The 20,618-nt window shown below is 45.2% G+C and overlaps 1 protein-coding gene and 1 long non-coding RNA gene across 2 annotated transcripts in view; both read right to left on the bottom strand.

The window, feature by feature from the left end:
• Positions 1-20,618, bottom strand: part of LOC128690189 (uncharacterized) — a 266,589-nt gene that overhangs the window by 150,348 nt on the left and 95,623 nt on the right. The window lies entirely within an intron of this gene.
• LOC128701087 (uncharacterized) overlaps positions 1-20,618 on the bottom strand; it is a gene marked incomplete at its 3' end in the record, with an annotated part of 126,078 nt that overhangs the window by 26,919 nt on the left and 78,541 nt on the right. The window contains 3 exon segments of the mRNA XM_070090444.1: positions 3,229-3,410; positions 3,851-4,034; positions 15,221-15,477. Coding sequence (XP_069946545.1) covers positions 3,229-3,410; positions 3,851-4,034; positions 15,221-15,477 — 623 coding nt within the window.

The following is a 20,618-nucleotide window of genomic DNA, read 5'->3' as shown; positions in this document are numbered from 1 at the left end:
GAGGATTCAACTAAACGGCGACTGTTCGAGATGGAAGTAGGGAAGACAGTTTTAGCAGAAGACCAGTCAATAGGATGGCTATGATCTCTGACGTGACAGAAAAGAGCATTGTTAGTGTCGGCAAGCCTAACACTATTTTTGTGCTCCCTAAGTCTGTCAGAAAGAGATCGACCAGTTTCTCCGAAGTATTGAAGAGGACAGGAGGAGCAAGAAATAGAGTAGACACCAGGAACATCTGTAGAGGGAGGAGAGGCATGAACGAGATTAGTGCGAAGAGTGTTAGTCTGGCGGAAGGTAAGCTTGATGTCTAAGGGACGGAGAGAATTGTTGAGATTAGAAAGACCGAAAATGTAGGGAAGGCAGAGGATAGAAGAGTTCCCATGAGTAGAGAGTTTGGGAGAGAAGAAATTGCGTTTAGCACGTGAGAGGGCAGAGTCTATGAAATGGGAAGGGTAGCCAAGACGGGAGAACGAATTATGAAGAGTGGAAATTTCTGCTGGAAGGAACTGAGGATCACAGATGCGGAGGGCACGGAGAAAGAGAGAGATAAGAACACTTTTCTTGACAGGGGAAGCATGATAGGAAAAGTAGTGAATGTACATGCCACTGTGCATAGGTTTACAGTAAACGGAAAAGGAAAAACCTGTAACTGAGCGGTGGACATGGACATCAAGGAAAGGAAGTAAGGAATTAGATTCCCATTCAGCCGTTACCAACTTGCCCTTTCTTCTCTTAAATCTAACACTAACATTGTCATACTATCTTCTGACAAAGGTAATTCGGTAGTTATCCTTGATCGCGAGGATTACCTCCGTAAAGCTGATGTCTTGCTCTCTGACTCACACACCTACACTCCTCTCGTTTCCAACCCTCTTGATCGCATCAAGAGAACTTTCAACAAAAAACTAAGGACTCTCTCCGACCTCTGTCCTCCTGACTTTGACCTTGTTCAACGGTTTCGTGTCATCTGTCCCTCTCTTCCCTATTTCTATGGCCTTCCCAAAACTCATAAACCTGATATTCCTCTTCGTCCTATCATATCCTCTAGAGGTTCTGTCTCTTATTCTCTTGCTTCTTGGCTGGCCAAAACCCTCACTCCCTTTCTTGGTACTTTTTCTCCTGCCCACCTCCGTCACTCTCAAGACTTCATTGAACGGGTTCGCTCTCTCCCAACCTGTAAGATGCTTAGTCTTGACGTTGAGTCCCTCTTCACCAATGTCCCTCTTGATGATGTCCTTGATTTCCTTAGAGAGAAGGCCCATGAAGGGTTTCTTCATCTCCCTATCCCCACTAATGTCTTTCTTGATCTGATCCGCCTCTGTGTGGACTCTAACTCCTTTTCCTTCCAAGGGAAATATTATTCTCAAACCTTCGGTGTCGCTATGGGCTCTCCTCTCTCTCCTGTCCTTGCTAATCTTTACATGGAATACTTCGAGACTGTTCTTCTTCCTACCCTCGATGTGCAACCTTCACTCTGGCTCCGCTATGTGGATGACATCTTTGCTCTGTGGCCTCATGACTCCAGTCTCTTCCATCCTTTTCTTGAAGCTCTTAACAATCTTGCCCCTTCCATTAAGTTTAAAGCTGAATGGGAATCTAATTCCTTACTTCCTTTCCTTGATGTCCATGTCCACCGCTCAGTTACAGGTTTTTCCTTTTCCGTTTACCGTAAACCTATGCACAGTGGCATGTACATTCACTACTTTTCCTATCATGCTTCCCCTGTCAAGAAAAGTGTTCTTATCTCCCTCTTTCTCCGTGCCCTCCGCATCTATGATCCTCAGTTCCTTCCAGCAGAAATTTCCACTCCTCATAATTCGTTCTCCCGTCTTGGCTACCCTTCCCATTTCATAGACTCTGCCCTCTCACGTGCTAAACGCAATTTCTTCTCTCCCAAACTCTCTACTCATGGGAACTCTTCTATCCTCTGCCTTCCCTACATTTCCGGTCTTTCTAATCTCAACAATTCTCTCCGTCCCTTAGACATCAAGCTTACCTTCCGCCAGACTAACACTCTTCGCACTAATCTCGTTCATACCTCTCCTCCCTCTACAGATGTTCCTGGTGTCTACTCTATTTCTTGCTCCTCCTGTCCTCTTCAATACTTCGGAGAAACTGGTCGATCTCTTTCTGACAGACTTAGGGAGCACAAAAATAGTGTTAGGCTTGCCGACACTAACAATGCTCTTTTCTGTCACGTCAGAGATCATAGCCATCCTATTGACTGGTCTTCTGCTAAAACTGTCTTCCCTACTTCCAACTCGAACAGTCGCCGTTTAGTTGAATCCTCTCTAATACACAACTTTCCTTGTATGAACCTTAGCCCTGGCTTCGTCTCTGTAGATGCCTTCCTCTCCCACTACATTGTAAAATGCTCCAAACTTCTGAACACCCGTGACTTAACCTGAATCCTCATTTTTCTTCTTCTTCTTCTTCTTCTTCTTCTTCTTCTTCTTCTTCTTCTTCTTCTTCTTCTTCTTCTTCTTCTTCTTCTTCTTCTTCTTCTTCTTCTTCTTTTTCTTCTTCCTCTTCCCCTTTCCTCTCTCCTTTTCTCCTCTGGGTTGTCTTTCTCTCTTCTGTCTCGTGTTTCTGTTCCTTCTTCATTTATTTTATTTCACCACTTCCCCTTTCACGCACCTCGGTGCGCTTGCTCTCCCTCTGTGGGTTTCTAGCTCTCTTGCAGTGCTCCACTTCCTTTGTATTTGACTGGCTCGTCTTCCTTATTTCCCACTTCTACCACTACCACTACTACTACCTCTTCTTCTTCTACTACAACTACTGATGAAATTAAGACACATGTGCGGCGTCTGGTTGTCTTTGTTGTGGACGTTTCGCCATCCAGTGGCTGGCTGGATGGCGAAACGTCTACGGTGGGGATGCCCGGGTGTTGTGCATATGTCATTTCATCCTGTCGGTATTATATACAATTCTTGTACTACTACTACTACTACTACTACTACTACTACCTCCACCTCTTCCTGCCTATATATAGCCGTCCTGCTCCACCTCTGTTAGTGTGACTTTGTCAGTGGTCCAAGTCGGACCGAAACGTCGTCGTAAGCTTCTCTCTTTTATGTGCGGGTTATTTGTGTATCGTTCCAGTCACGGTATTGTGCCTTTTTGTTATTTATCCACTAAGCACTCTGGCATTACTCGAATAACGTCTATGGTTCAGCTGTTAACGATATACAGGTCAACAAGACATATGTATTGGTCCCTTCCACACACCTCCATTCTGTTGAGCATAGTCAGTGTTGCTGCTGAAGTAGCGGTTGTGAGCGATGATGGGCAAGCCTGTTATCTCGTGCAGCTTAACAATACCGTCAGGAAACACCTCAGGCATCTCGGTCCAGTTTTTGACTCCGTTGCCCACGCCCTTGTAGTACCACCAGGAGTCTAACTGTAGACGACTGTAGGGACAAAGATAAAAGAATAACTGTGGGAATATAAGAACAGTGATTAAGGAGGTTGCAGAACCATAATATATCAAACCATACCACGGGCGGGGATACACCCGCGATCAGAGAGTCTCAAAACTCCAGACCGTCACGTTAGCCACTGGACCAGCTAGCCACAATAAGATTCGTCCAACTAGGTATATTTCTACACCATAGGAAGGTTAGCACAGGCACCACTGTGACCACAAATCCAAGTATTTACGGACGAATCTCCAGCTAGCGCGGCCGTGACGAACTCTAGCTCAAGTTCCCTCAAAGCCGTCAACATGACTCACGAAATCGTAATGACACGATTGCAAACAAAGCATACCACGTGGTATGGTTTGTTTGCAATCGTGTCATTACGATTTCGTGAGCCATAATATGTTTGAACACAATCTTGAATAGATTACCTGAACGGAATATTGTTGTCGACTGAGTAGTTGTAGACAGAGATGAGAGTGTCGTAGTAGTTCATGTAGGGAAGTGGGTTGTAGTAGTGGTAAGCGCCGTTATCAGTGTAGTAAGTGAGGAAGTCTGCCGAGGAGTCGTACATCTTGACGGTGGCGTGATAGTACTGCAGCGCCTCACCCCATGCTGAAACATATGGTAGGTTGAAATTTTTGCTATCGAAGTTAGTTACTCCACACCGTGTGGCTACCACGGTGAGCAAGCAGTCATACAACGACTAGTGAATAGACGGTAATCGTGTTTGATCAAAGGAAGGGCTGGGTAACTCCATTTCCTTTATTCATTAGCAGTTCACCAGAATCGTTACCTTGCCCCGAAAGTTGTGGTATTTTACAAGGCTACAACAACAACAACTTGATTTAACTAACACACTCATCATACATCATGAAGGTTTCATACATCAGGTAATAAGAACATAAGAACGAAGGAACACTGCAGCAGGCCTGCTGGCCCATGCGAGGCAGGTCCAAGTTTCCTATCGGCTTAAGCCAATGCACCCAACCTAGTCAGGTCAGGTCACCTTGACTTAAAGGAGGAACACGGCAACCGTCCTGGTAGCACAAGCTATCAGGTCCAACTCACACCCACCCACACCCACTCATGTATTTATCCAACCTATTTTTAAAGCTACACAACGTTCTGGCCTCTATGACTGTACTTGGGAGTTTGTTCCACTCATCCACAACTCTATTACCAAACCAGTACTTTCCTATATCCTTCCTGAATCTGAATTTTTCTAACTTAAAACCATTGCTGCGAGTCCTGTCTAGGCTAGATATTTTCAGCACACTATTTACATCCCCTTTATTTATTCCTGTCTTCCATTTATACACCTCAATCATATCCCCCCTAATTCTACGTCTTTCTAGAGAGTGCAGATTCAGGGCCCTCAGTCTATCCTCATAGGGAAGGTTTCTGATACATGGGATCAACTTTGTCATCCTCCTTTGTACATTTTCCAGAGCATTTATATCCATTCTGTAATACGGTGACCAAAACTGTGCAGCATAATCTAAATGAGGCCTAACCAAGGATGTATAGAGTTAAAGAACAACCTGAGGACTCCTATTATTTATGCTTCTTGATATGAAGCCAAGGATTCTATTAGCTTTATTGCGAACACTTATGCACTGTTGTCTTGGTTTCAGATTACTGCTAACCAGAACTCCTAAATCTTTTTCGCAATCCGTAATATTAAGATCTACATTATTTAGTTTATATGTGGCATGGTTATTGTCCTGTCCAACATTTGGAACTTTGCATTTGTCTATATTAAACTGCATCTGCCACCTCTCCGACCACTGCATCAGTCTACTCAAATCTTCCTGGAGTGCTCTAATGTCCTCTTCAGAATGAATTCGACGGCCTATTTTGGTGTCATCGGCAAACTTGCTGATGTCGCTCTTTATGCCCTCATCTATGTCGTTTATGTATATTGTGAACAGCAGGGGGCCCAACACTGACCCCTGTGGAACACCGCTCGTGACGCTTCCCTACTCTGATTTCTCCCCATTTATGCAAACTCTCTGCTGCCTATTTGTCAACCATGCCTCTATCCAGGAAAAAATTTCTTCTCCTATTCCATGTGCCTTAATTTTCCTCAATAGTCTCTGATGTGGGACCCTGTCAAAAGCCTTACTGAAGTCCATATACACAATATCATATTCATTACCATGATCTACCTCCTCAAATACCTTAGTGAAAAAAGTTAATAAATTCGTAAGGCAGGAACGCCCCTTTGTAAAACCATGCTGAGATTCGTTGATTAATTTATGCTTTTCAAGGTGGCTACGAACTGCCTCGGCAATTATTGATTCCATAAATTTTCCCACTATGGAGGTTAGGCTTATTGGTCTATAGTTCGAAGCTAAGGACCTGTCACCTGCTTTGAAAATAGGTATCACATTTGCCATTTTCCACTTATCTGGCACAATGCCAGTTTGTAGTGATATGTTGAAAAGATTAGCCAAAGGTTTGCTAAGCTCCTCTTTACATTCCTTTAGAACCCTTGCATACAGTTCATCAGGGCCTGGGGATTTGTTAGGTTTTAATTTATCTATTTGCCTAAGGACCATGTCACTTGTGACCCTAATAGTGCACAGTTTATTATCGTCCTGTTCTACATAATTTATCATTACTGGAATATCGCTGGTATCCTCCTGTGTAAAAACTGAGAGGAAGTATGTGTTAAAAATTCTACACATTTCCTTATCACTGTCAGTGAGCTGACCCGAGGAACTTTTGAGTGGGCCTATCTTGTCCCTGATCTTACTTCTGTATACCTGAAAGAATCCTTTTGGGTTAGTCTTCGAATCTCTTGCAACTTTAACCTCATAATCTCTTTTTGCTTTTCTAATTCCTTTTTTTATTTCTCTCTTAAACTGAATATATCGATTTCTTAATTGCCCCTCTCCTCTTTTGAATTGCCTATATATGCCTCTCTTTCGACCAATTAGATATTTTAATCTATTGTTCATCCATTTAGGATCATTTTGTAATAAAGTTGGTAGAATTACCGACAATATGTAAAGTAAAAGGACACAAGTGCAACTAATGTGACATTTATTGTGGCAACGTTTCGCTCTCCAGGAGCTTTATCAAGCCATTACAAACAATACATGGACACAGAGGGTATATAAAGGCTCAGAGTGAGGTGAATACTAGTGAGGTACCATTTCAGAGACGCCCAATTAGTGATAAAAGAAAATAATTTCCGCACACGCAAGTGCCTTGAATCAGCACTGATCGCTGTTTCGAATACAATTAAACAAGACTTAAGAAATCGTAATGACACGATTGCAAATAAACCATACCCCCGGCCGGGATTGAACCCGCGGTCATAGAGTCTCAAAACTCCAGCCCGTCGCGCTAGCCACTAGACCAGCTAGCCACAATAAGATTCATCCAACTAGTGAAGGGCAGTGAAGGGACTTGAGCTAGAGTTCGTCACGGCCACGCTAGCTGGAGATTCGTCTGTAAAAACTTGCATTTGTGGTCACAGAGGTGCCTGTGCTAACTTTCCTATGGTGTAGAAATATACCTAGTTGGATGAATCTTATTGTGGCTAGCTGGTCTAGTGGCTAGCGCGACGGGCTGGAGTTTTGAGACTCTATGACCGCGGGTTCAATCCCGGCCGGGGGTATGGGACAATTAAACAAAACAACGGCAGCTTCACCATCTCCGAAGTCTTAGCAAGAATCCTCCTGAAAACAGTAAACCCTGCCATCACATAGTCTCTCCTGTTATACTACACAAAGCACAGAGAGTGAACAAGCTGCCTCATTCCAGTTTATATTTGTCCAACCTATTTTTATGTTACCCAAGTAATAGCTTTTATATCCTTTTACTCATGTACGAATTAATTGCTCTACCATATTGTATTACTTTTGTCACTACCACTTCTACTACTACTACTACCACTAGTGAACATCGAAATGGTACCTCACTAGTATTCACCTCACTCTGAGCCTTTATATACCCTCTGTGTCCATGTATTGTTTGTAATGGCTTGATAAAGCTCCTGGAGAGCGAAACGTTGCCACAATAAATGTCACATTAGTTGCACTTGTGTCCTTTTACTTTACATAGGATCATTTTGATTTGTGATCACTTTCCCCAAGCTCATCATTAACCTCAAGATTATTAATTAGTGTTTCCCTACTGGCAAGAACCAAGTCAAAGAGGTTATTTCCCCTAGTTGGCTCTGTCACAAACTGTTTTAAAAAACAATCCTGGATCGTATCAAGAAAGTCACCTGACTCTAAATTTCCTGTCAAATTGCTCCAGTCAATCTGTCTATAGTTGAAATCTCCCATTAGCACAACATTTTCGTATGTAGATGCCTTACGAATTTCGTCCCATAGAAGTTTACTGCACTCCCTATCAAGATTTGGGGCCCTGTAAATCACACCCAAAATTAATTTTTCTCGGCCCTCGAGAAGCTGTAACCAAACAGACTCAGTGGCTGACGCTTCTAATTTAATATCTTGTCTAACACAACAATTTAAATTGTCTCTGACATACATCGCTACTCCACCACCTTTCCTGTTGACCCTGTCAGTGTGGAATAATTTATAGCCTTGTATGTGACATTCAGAGGGCATCTCTCTATCTTTCAGATTGAGCCAGGTCTCTGTTATAGCAATAATATCTATGTTTCCTGCACTTGCAATTAATCTTAGCTCATCTTATTTCTTACACTCCTGCTATTAGTATAGTAAACCTTAAGGGAGCTAGTCGATCAGAGTGAACTAGGAGGCTTCAGTAAGATGATGAACATATTATCAAGCATTCAGGGAATCGATGTAATCTGGAGCTCACAACTCACATGTTCACCACAAAGCTGCTTACTTGGTGCTCACAACTCACATGTTCACCTCAGAGCTGCTCACTTGGTGCTCACAACTCACATGTTCACCACAAAGCTGCTTACTTGGTGCTCACAACTCACATGTTCACCACAAAGCTGCTTACTTGGTGCTCACAACTCACATGTTCACCACAAAGCTGCTTACTTGGTGCTCACAACTCACATGTTCACCACAAAGCTGCTTACCTGGTGCTCACAACTCACATGTTCACCACAAAGCTGCTTACTTGGTGCTCACAACTCACATGTTCACCTCAGAGCTGCTCACTTGGTGCTCACAACTCACATGTTCACCACAAAGCTGCTTACTTGGTGCTCACAACTCACATGTTCACCTCAGAGCTGCTCACTTGGTGCTCACAACTCACATGTTCACCTCAGAGCTGCTCACTTGGTGCTCACAACTCACATGTTCACCACAAAGCTGCTTACTTGGTGCTCACAACTCACATGTTCACCACAAAGCTGCTTACTTGGTGCTCACAACTCACATGTTCAACTCAGAGCTGCTCACTTGGTGCTCACAACTCACATGTTCACCACAAAGCTGCTTACTTGGTGCTCACAACTCACATGTTCACCTCAGAGCTGCTCACTTGGTGCTCACAACTCACATGTTCACCTCAGAGCTGCTCACTTGGTGCTCACAACTCACATGTTCACCACAAAGCTGCTTACTTGGTGCTCACAATTCACATGTTCACCTCAGAGCTGCTCACCTGGTGCTCACAACTCACATGTTCACCACACAGCTGCTCACCTGGTGTTCACAACTCACATGTTCACCACAAAGCTGCTTACTTGGTGCTCACAACTCACATGTTCACCTCAGAGCTGCTCACTTGGTGCTCACAACTCACATGTTCACCTCAGAGCTGCTCACTTGGTGCTCACAACTCACATGTTCACCACAAAGCTGCTTACTTGGTGCTCACAACTCACATGTTCACCTCAGAGCTGCTCACCTGGTGCTCACAACTCACATGTTCACCACACAGCTGCTCACCTGGTGTTCACAACTCACATGTTCACCACAAAGCTGCTTACTTGGTGCTCACAACTCACATGTTCACCTCAGAGATGCTCACTTGGTGCTCACAACTCACATGTTCACCTCAGAGCTGCTCACTTGGTGCTCACAACTCACATGTTCACCACAAAGCTGCTTACTTGGTGCTCACAACTCACATGTTCACCTCAGAGCTGCTCACCTGGTGCTCACAACTCACATGTTCACCACACAGCTGCTCACCTGGTGTTCACAACTCACATGTTCACCACACAGCTGCTCACTTGGTGCTCACAACTCACATGTTCACCACACAGCTGCTCTCCTGGTGCTCACAACTCACATGTTCACCACACAGCTGCTCACCTGGTGTTCACAACTCACATGTTCACCACACAGCTGATCACCTGGTGTTCACAACTCACATGTTCACCACACAGCTGCTCACCTGGTGTTCACAACTCACATGTTCACCACACAGCTGCTCACCTGGTGCTCACAACTCACATTTTCACCACACAGCTGCTCACCTGGTGTTCACAACTCACATGTTCACCACACAGCTGCTCACCTGGTGCTCACAACTCACATGTTCACCACACAGCTGCTCACCTGGTGCTCACAACTCACATGTTCACCACACAGCTGCTCACCTGGTGCTCACAACTCACATGTTCACCACACAGCTGCTCACCTGGTGCTCACAACTCACATGTTCACCACACAGCTGCTCACCTGGTGCTCACAACTCACATGTTCACCACACAGCTGCTCACCTGGTGCTCACAACTCACATGTTCACCACACAGCTGCTCACCTGGTGCTCACAACTCACATGTTCACCACACAGCTGCTCACCTGGTGCTCACAACTCACATGTTCACCAAACAGCTGCTCAGCTCACAACTCACATGTTCACCACACAGCTGCACACTGGTGTTCAAAACTCACATGTTCACCACACAGCTGCTCACCTGGTGCTCACAACTCACATGTTCACCAAACAGCTGCTCACCTGGTGTTCACAACTCACATGTTCACCACACAGCTGCTCACCTGGTGTTCACAACTCACATGTTCACCACACAGCTGCTCACCTGGTGCTCACAACTCACATGTTCACCACACAGCTGCTCACCTGGTGCTCACAACTCACATGTTCACCTCACAGCTGCTCACCTGGTGTTCACAACTCACATGTTCACCACACAGCTGCTCACCTGGTGCTCACAACTCACATGTTCACCTCACAGCTGCTCACCTGGTGTTCACAACTCACATGTTCACCACACAGCTGCTCACCTGGTGCTCACAACTCACATGTTCACCTCACTGCTGCTCACCTGGTGTTCACAACTCACATGTTCACCACACAGCTGCTCACCTGGTGCTCACAACTCACATGTTCACCACACAGCTGCTCACCTGGTGTTCACAACTCACATGTTCACCACACAGCTGCTCACCTGGTGCTCACAACTCACATGTTCACCACACAGCTGCTCACCTGGTGCTCACAACTCACATGTTCACCACACAGCTGCTCACCTGGTGTTCACAACTCACATGTTCACCACACAGCTGCTCACTTGGTGCTCACAACTCACATGTTCACCACACAGCTGCTCACCTGGTGTTCACAACTCACATGTTCACCACACAGCTGCTCACCTGGTGCTCACAACTCACATATTCACCACACAGCTGCTCACCTGGTGTTCACAACTCACATGTTCACCTCACAGCTGCTCACCTGGTGTTCACAACTCACATGTTCACCACACAGCTGCTCACCTGGTGCTCACAACTCACATGTTCACCACACAGCTGCTCACCTGGTGTTCACAACTCACATGTTCACCACACAGCTGCTCACCTGGTGCTCACAACTCACATGTTCACCACACAGCTGCTCACCTGGTGCTCACAACTCACATGTTCACCACACAGCTGCTCACCTGGTGCTCACAACTCACATGTTCACCACACAGCTGCTCACCTGGTGTTCACAACTCACATGTTCACCACACAGCTGCTCACCTGGTGCTCACAACTCACATGTTCACCACACAGCTACTCACCTGGTGTTCACAACTCACATGTTCACCACACAGCTGCTCACCTGGTGTTCACAACTCACATGTTCACCACACAGCTGCTCACCTGGTGTTCACAACTCACATGTTCACCACACAGCTGCTCACCTGGTGTTCACAACTCACATGTTCACCACACAGCTGCTCACCTGGTGCTCACAACTCACATGTTCACCACAAAGCTGCTTACTTGGTCCTCACAATTCACATGTTCACCTCAGAGCTGCTCACCTGGTGCTCACAACTCACATGTTCACCACACAGCTGCTCACCTGGTGTTCACAACTCACATGTTCACCACAAAGCTGCTTACTTGGTGCTCACAACTCACATGTTCACCTCAGAGCTGCTCACTTGGTGCTCACAACTCACATGTTCACCTCAGAGCTGCTCACTTGGTGCTCACAACTCACATGTTCACCACAAAGCTGCTTACTTGGTGCTCACAACTCACATGTTCACCTCAGAGCTGCTCACCTGGTGCTCACAACTCACATGTTCACCACACAGCTGCTCACCTGGTGTTCACAACTCACATGTTCACCACAAAGCTGCTTACTTGGTGCTCACAACTCACATGTTCACCTCAGAGATGCTCACTTGGTGCTCACAACTCACATGTTCACCTCAGAGCTGCTCACTTGGTGCTCACAACTCACATGTTCACCACAAAGCTGCTTACTTGGTGCTCACAACTCACATGTTCACATCAGAGCTGCTCACCTGGTGCTCACAACTCACATGTTCACCACACAGCTGCTCACCTGGTGTTCACAACTCACATGTTCACCACACAGCTGCTCACCTGGTGCTCACAACTCACATGTTCACCACACAGCTGCTCACCTGGTGCTCACAACTCACATGTTCACCACACAGCTGCTCACCTGGTGCTCACAACTCACATGTTCACCACACAGCTGCTCACCTGGTGCTCACAACTCACATGTTCACCACACAGCTGCTCACCTGGTGCTCACAACTCACATGTTCACCACACAGCTGCTCACCTGGTGCTCACAACTCACATGTTCACCACACAGCTGTTACCTGGTGCTCACAACTCACATGTTCACCACACAGCTGCTCACCTGGTGTTCACATGTTCACTCACATGTTCACCACACAGCTGCTCACCTGGTGTTCACAACTCACATGTTCACCACACAGCTGCTCACCTGGTGTTCACAACTCACAACTCACATGTTCACCACACAGCTGCTCACCTGGTGCTCACAACTCACATGTTCACCACACAGCTGCTCACCTGGTGTTCACAACTCACATGTTCACCACACAGCTGCTCACCTGGTGCTCACAACTCACATGTTCACCACACAGCTGCTCACCTGGTGCTCACAACTCACATGTTCACCACACAGCTGCTCACCTGGTGCTCACAACTCACATGTTCACCACACAGCTGCTCACCTGGTGCTCACAACTCACATGTTCACCACACAGCTGCTCACCTGGTGCTCACAACTCACATGTTCACCACACAGCTGCTCACCTGGTGCTCACAACTCACATGTTCACCACACAGCTGCTCACCTGGTGCTCACAACTCACATGTTCACCACACAGCTGCTCACCTGGTGCTCACAACTCACATGTTCACCACACAGCTGCTTACCTGGTGCTCACAACTCACATGTTCACCACACAGCTGCTCACCTGGTGTTCACAACTCACATGTTCACCACACAGCTGCTCACCTGGTGCTCACAACTCACATGTTCACCACACAGCTGCTCACCTGGTGTTCACAACTCACATGTTCACCACACAGCTGCTCACCTGGTGTTCACAACTCACATGTTCACCACACAGCTGCTCACCTGGTGCTCACAACTCACATGTTCACCACACAGCTGCTCACCTGGTGCTCACAACTCACATGTTCACCTCACAGCTGCTCACCTGGTGTTCACAACTCACATGTTCACCACACAGCTGCTCACCTGGTGCTCACAACTCACATGTTCACCTCACAGCTGCTCACCTGGTGTTCACAACTCACATGTTCACCACACAGCTGCTCACCTGGTGCTCACAACTCACATGTTCACCTCACTGCTGCTCACCTGGTGTTCACAACTCACATGTTCACCACACAGCTGCTCACCTGGTGCTCACAACTCACATGTTCACCACACAGCTGCTCACCTGGTGTTCACAACTCACATGTTCACCACACAGCTGCTCACCTGGTGCTCACAACTCACATGTTCACCACACAGCTGCTCACCTGGTGCTCACAACTCACATGTTCACCACACAGCTGCTCACCTGGTGTTCACAACTCACATGTTCACCACACAGCTGCTCACTTGGTGCTCACAACTCACATGTTCACCACACAGCTGCTCACCTGGTGTTCACAACTCACATGTTCACCACACAGCTGCTCACCTGGTGCTCACAACTCACATATTCACCACACAGCTGCTCACCTGGTGTTCACAACTCACATGTTCACCTCACAGCTGCTCACCTGGTGTTCACAACTCACATGTTCACCACACAGCTGCTCACCTGGTGCTCACAACTCACATGTTCACCACACAGCTGCTCACCTGGTGTTCACAACTCACATGTTCACCACACAGCTGCTCACCTGGTGCTCACAACTCACATGTTCACCACACAGCTGCTCACCTGGTGCTCACAACTCACATGTTCACCACACAGCTGCTCACCTGGTGTTCACAACTCACATGTTCACCACACAGCTGCTCACCTGGTGCTCACAACTCACATGTTCACCACACAGCTGCTCACCTGGTGTTCACAACTCACATGTTCACCACACAGCTGCTCACCTGGTGTTCACAACTCACATGTTCACCACACAGCTGCTCACCTGGTGCTCACAACTCACATGTTCACCACACAGCTACTCACCTGGTGTTCACAACTCACATGTTCACCACACAGCTGCTCACCTGGTGTTCACAACTCACATGTTCACCACACAGCTGCTCACCTGGTGCTCACAACTCACATGTTCACCACACAGCTGCTCACCTGGTGTTCACAACTCACATGTTCACCACACAGCTGCTCACCTGGTGTTCACAACTCACATGTTCACCACACAGCTGCTCACCTGGTGTTCACAACTCACATGTTCAACACACAGCTGCTCACCTGGTGTTCACAACTCACATGTTCACCACACAGCTGCTCATTACTTTATAAACTTTCGATATCTAATTTATCTATTTGTGATTTGATAAAGTTCACTGCGTGAGCGAAACATCGTCAGCGAAGGTTTCACATAATTGTTTTTATTTTTACCATTATGATGTCATCTCGTACCATTAACCTAGTAGACCATTTTGGCCAACTAAACCCATACAACCATTACATTGACGATTATCTTCCCAGTGGGTTGCAAGTATCTAGAATTTGGTTGTAACAGATGGAACAAATTTACACATATACACAATTGCAAGAAATCTGGACACAGGGTGAGTTTCACGTCTGCATCATCAAAATGCAGGTTAAAAAAAAACAGGGAAAATCTGTCTTACATTCATATCTTATTCTCTAATGACTCAAATTTCAATTGATCTTTCATTAATATAAGACAAATAAAGGCAAAGGAGTTTAACGCTTAAAGCTGATTTTGTTGCATCAATGTTCTCAACGTAGATTTTGACTTGAAGCCGTTTAGGTCGCTCCAGCGACGTTTTTCATGTCGTGAGACGAACGAAAAGTCGACTAGGTAACATTTCTAATTGGTGTTACTTGGGTTTGTTGCAGCCAGAGTAGTGGAACTTGTTCCTCTCCAGTGGGTGCTACACTAACTCCCTTTAGCACCAGTTCTCACCTATGATATTCTTGGTGATGCCCTGGTCGCCCGGGTACGCGATCACTTCGTATTCAAACCCAGCAGGGATGTCTTGAGCCTGGCCTTGCACTCCCCAGTCCAGTGTGCGTTGGTCCCGGTCCAGCCAGACATTGGTGGCCATAGGCTGTGTGAGGGCTGACACCACCACACTGGATACAGTCTCTTCCTCAGCCTGAAACAACACTACCAATCCTCCATCCTCACCGTCACGGAACCAATCCAAGTCTGTCGCCATGCTGGTGGAAAGAAGAGATGTGAAAAGAGCTTTGACCTGTGAGATTATTTAGCGCTCTTGACAATAAAATTGATTGAAAAACATTCATAAGAATGCCGGTACTGGCGGAGAGAAGATAGATTAATTTTTGATTTGCAGGTTTGAGGTTATCTCACAAATGTAAGGTAACTTCAAGCCTTCTCTGAGGTATACTACCGCCCTGTTCACCTGTCGGTAAACTGACAGGTGAACAGGGGGTGAGGGTGCAAGAGACTTGCCCGTTAGCTGTCCCCACCAAACCCGCAGGGGTCTTTACAATACCCGGGAAACAAGAGGCAATCTGGTCTAAGTCAACGAAGTGAAGGGTAAATATAAGTCCAAGGATATGACTTACACCTCATTAGGTTGTCCCCTTGAAAAGTCAGCTTAACGAGTGTTGTCTCAGCTGTCACACACTTCACATAAATGGGTCATATTATCAGCAGTGATACAACTGATAATGTTGCTTATACACAAACAAATCGGATAAATTTGATCCCGTGGTTAAAAAAAATCTGCAGGTTCTGTATGATCCATAAGTGTCTAACACTTTAAAATAATAATAATAATAATAATAATAATAATAATAATAATAATAATAATAATAATAATAATAATAATAATAATAATAATAATAATAATAATAATGATAAAACTGTGATCTCTCACTTCTGACAATACAGCGATGGTAGAAATAAATGGTATAAAATACCGACACAATGGAAATATAAACACATATGCAGTATAATGTGATCCTTTATTGACTACGTTTCGTATATTTATAGTCAGGTTCAGAATGCTGAGGTCAGGTGGAGAATGCTGCATCTGATGATGTACCGAGATGTACCCAAGATTTTAGACTCTATAACCCCACTCGGTAGATCATCAGATGCAGCATTCTCCACCTGACCTCAGCATTCTGAACGTGACTATAAATACTCTCGTACCTTCCACCCCAGGTAGATCTGTTTGTGACTTGAAAAAGCCCACTGTGTGGGCGAAACGTAGTCAATAAAGGATCACATTATACTGCATATGTGTTTATATTTCCACAGCGATGGTAACTGTTTCCTGTTACCTGGAGTTTACCTGGAGGTAAACTCCAGGTAAACTCCAGGTAAACTTCAGGTAAACTCCAGGTAAATTCCAGGTAAACTTCAGGTAAACTCCAAGTAAACTCCAGGTAAACTCCAGGTAAACTCCAGGTAAACTTCAGGTAAACTCCAGGTAAACTTCAGGTAAACTCCAGATAAACTCCAGATAAACTCCAGGTAAACTCCAGGTAAACTCCAGGTAAACTTCAGATAAACTTCAGGTAAACTTCAGGTAAACTCCAGGTAAACTCCAGGTAAACTCCAGGTAAACTCCAGGTAAACTCCAGGTAAACACCAGGTAAACACCAGGTAAACTCCAGGTAAACTCAGGTAAACACCAGGTAAACACCAGGTAAACTCCAGGTAAACACCAGGTAAACACCAGGTAAACTCAGGTAAACACCAGGTAAACACCAGGTAAACACCAGGTAAACACCAGGTAAACTCCAGGTAAACTCCAGGTAAACTCCAGGTAAACTCCAGGTAAACTCCAGGTAAACTCCAGGTAAACTCCAGGTAAACTTCAGGTAAACTCCAGGTAAACTCCAGGTAAACTCCAGGTAAACTTCAGGTAAACTTCAGGTAACTCCAGGTAAACTCCAGGTAAACTCCAGGTAAACTCCAGGTAAACTCCAGGTAAACTCCAGGTAAACCTACCTTCATCAGAAACAGCCGAGATGGTAAAAAAAATTAAGCCTTTTAAAAGTTCAAAATACTTAAGTATTTTCTTGCACTGTACTATTGAGAAAATGTTAATTATCATCCTTGATAAATTAGACACATGTGCAACTCTTGGGTATCTTTATTGAGGAAACGTTTCGCCACACAGTGGCTTCATCAGTCCATACAAAGGAGAATCTTGAAGAACAGGAGGAGAATGAGGTAATCAGTCCCTCAACCTTGAGTCGATGTGGTCAGTCCATCAATCTTGAATAGAATACGGCATATCAGCGGAGAAGCAGCTTATAAACCGTATGACTGATTACCTCATTCTCCTCCTGTTCTTCAAGTTTCTCCTTTGTATGGACTGATGAAGCCACTGTGTGGCGAAACGTTTCCTCAATAAAGATACCCAAGAGTTGCACATGTGTCTAATTTATCAACATGTCGGTTCTCTGAACCATTCATCTACAAATTATCATCCTTAAACAAGTTAAAATTTTGTGCCAGTGTTACAGAATCCATCGTTCAATTATCATTATTCATGCGGAAGCGCTAAACCGGTACGGGGTCATAGTGTGTCTAGCGAATGGGAAACAATCAAGTTTGATCCAAAAAAGGAAAGGCCAGATCCAATATCTTGGATCAAGAGCCTTTCACTAGTCTTAAGGCGCCTCACCCCCCCCCCCCCGCCACTTTCGCTCTACCAGAGGCAAAGTTTACCGAACAGACTTTTAGTAAAGAGTTTTTGATTCAAGGAATTGGAGCTACATTCAGCGTAGTAAAAAGACATAGAAGAATTAGCTTTTATTAGACAAGATTTCTCTCAAAAGTGAGCGAAACGTCTCGATACTAAAGAATCACTTTTTAACGAAACGTTGTATAATAAATTCTTGACCTGTTTTATCGTTGTATCACCCTAATTAGCAGAAGTGACATGTAACAAATGAAGGCGGAGCTGGAGAAGACAGGTGGTAGAGATATCGAGGTGGAAAGGTCATGGAGGCACAATCAGCCGGCCAATACATCAAATATAGCTTGACCTGACCTGTGTGTGGCGCCTGACCCCGCCGTGGTGACCGCCCACATCTCAGGTCACAATTGTTCCTCTCCTCCTGCCTCTCACAGCTGCACGGCGCCACCAGGATTATCAGGACTGTCTGAGGGGGAGCAGCTTCATGTCTGGTCTACTGAGCAGGGGATTATCTTTGTATGTATGTAGGTGTGTGTAGTCACCTAAGCTATATGTGTGCACCTACTTACACAGCAGCTGAATGTGTGTGTACTCATATTCTGTCTTAGACTTTGTTTAGTTATCCTAAGTTAATTCACACCCAAGTTATGTAATGGTTTCGAAAACCGACAACTTGAAGAATGAGACACTTGTGCAAGATCTGGGGGACTTTAATGTTGAAACGTTCAGCCAGCCAGTGTTCGAACACATCTAGGCTGAGGGACTGATTACCTCAAACTTCTCCTCGTCTTAGAACATAATAAGAACATGAGAATGGAGGACGATAATAAACTATGCATGGTTAAGGTAACTAGTGACATGGTCCTCAGACAAATAGATAAATTAAAGCCTAACAAATCTCCAGGCCCTGACGAACTGTTTGTAAGGGTGTTAAAGGAATGTAAAGAGAAACTTAGCATACCTTCGGCTAATCTTTTCAATATATCGCTACAAACTGGCATAGTGCCTGATAAGTGGGAAATAGCAAATGTAATACCTATTTACAAAGCAGAAGACAGATCCTTAGCTTCGAACTATTGACCAATAAGCCTTACCTCCATAGTGGGAAAGTTTGTGGAATCAATAATTGTAGAGGCAATTCGTAGCCATCTTGAAAGGCATAAATTGATTAATGAATCTCAGCACGGTTTTACAAAGGGGCGCTCATGTTTTACGAATTTACCAACTTTTTGACACGTGCAACATCTGGGTATCTTTAATAAAGATACCCAGGGTATCTGGGTATCATGCTTGGGATTTTGTATCAGGTTCCTAATAGTAGTTGAAGAGCTGGTAGATATTTTAGCCAGTTTTCTGTCAAACATTTTTGAAACGTTAGTGGCAACGTTGCTCACCGGTAAAACGATGTAACTTGGAGGCTTTTCTTCAACTTGACTGGTGTTGGTCTTGCTGAGGATACGTGTCGCACGTTTCCTGCAGTCACGTATGAAGTGTAGGGGAAATTGTAGTGAACTAAAAGAGTTGGTGATGTATGTACATTCTTCTTCGAGGAACTGCGGACTGGAAATTCTGTAGGCTCTCAGAAAGAAGCCAATAACTACCCCTCTTTTAGTTCGTGTGTCATGGTGAGAGAAGAAATGTAGAAGCATGATTCTGGCACAAGTGCAGGAATCTACACTATACCATGTGGGGGGTGTGACAAAGTATATGTAGGGAAAACAACCAGATCTCTGGACATTAGGATAGCAGAACACAAAAATGCTTGCAGAAATGATGACCGCAAAAACGCATGTGTTCAACATAGGGACGATGTTGGACACCTCATGAAATTCAATGAAGCTAAACTAGTGATTAAAGAAGACAACTTAAGACGGAGAAAATGCATTGAAGCTGCGCTAATTTCTGTCAGTAACACTATAAAGCAAAAATCCGGTAGTTACAGTATTTCAAAATTACTAAGCAAGAGGATATTACCTATCCTGGGAACTGGTGTTACATGATGCCAGCAGGTCCCTCTCTAACATCACCTCCATATGTGATGAATGGTTTGAAAAACCGACAAGTTGAAGATTGAGACACTTATGCAGCATATGGGAATCTTTATTAAGGAAACGTTTCGCCACACAGTGGCTTCATCAGTCCAATGCAAAGAGGAAGGCGTAAGGAGAGGAGGAGTATGAGGTAATCAGTCCCTCAGCCTGGAGTCGATGTGTTCAGTCCATCAATCTTGTAGAATGTACAGCATAGGTGTATGTATGTATAATGTTCGCCAAGACCATAGTCCTGGCACGGGTCCCAATCTTGCGATGACCCGTCTCTGGCTCCCGATGAAGAAAGGTTTCCACAATGATGCGACGCATGCCGCTCAAGTGCCCCTCTGGTCAGTTCAACTGGTGCATCTCATAAGCGACACCATATGTAACTATGGACACTAGCGAGGAGGAGGATATGTCATTATCACAGGTAACAGCTTGTCTGGTTCGTTGACCCCATGGTACACTAGTGTGGCCGCAGTCATCTCTGGGTCCTCTTCGGGAGGGAATATCACCCCTAGTTGCCTGCGGAGTGTCTCAGTAGCTTCGCACTCTAGAAGATAGTGTGTTAGGGGCCGCTGGACAACGTGCTGACAGTACTGGCACATCTCCTCAGCCTTGTCTACCATCATCTTGGCTGTGG

This window comes from Cherax quadricarinatus, chromosome 32 (assembly GCF_038502225.1).
Source record: "Cherax quadricarinatus isolate ZL_2023a chromosome 32, ASM3850222v1, whole genome shotgun sequence".
Classification (NCBI taxonomy): domain Eukaryota; kingdom Metazoa; phylum Arthropoda; class Malacostraca; order Decapoda; family Parastacidae; genus Cherax; species Cherax quadricarinatus.
The sequence above is the reverse complement of the archived record's forward strand: the minus strand, read 5'-3'. Positions and strand labels throughout refer to the sequence as shown.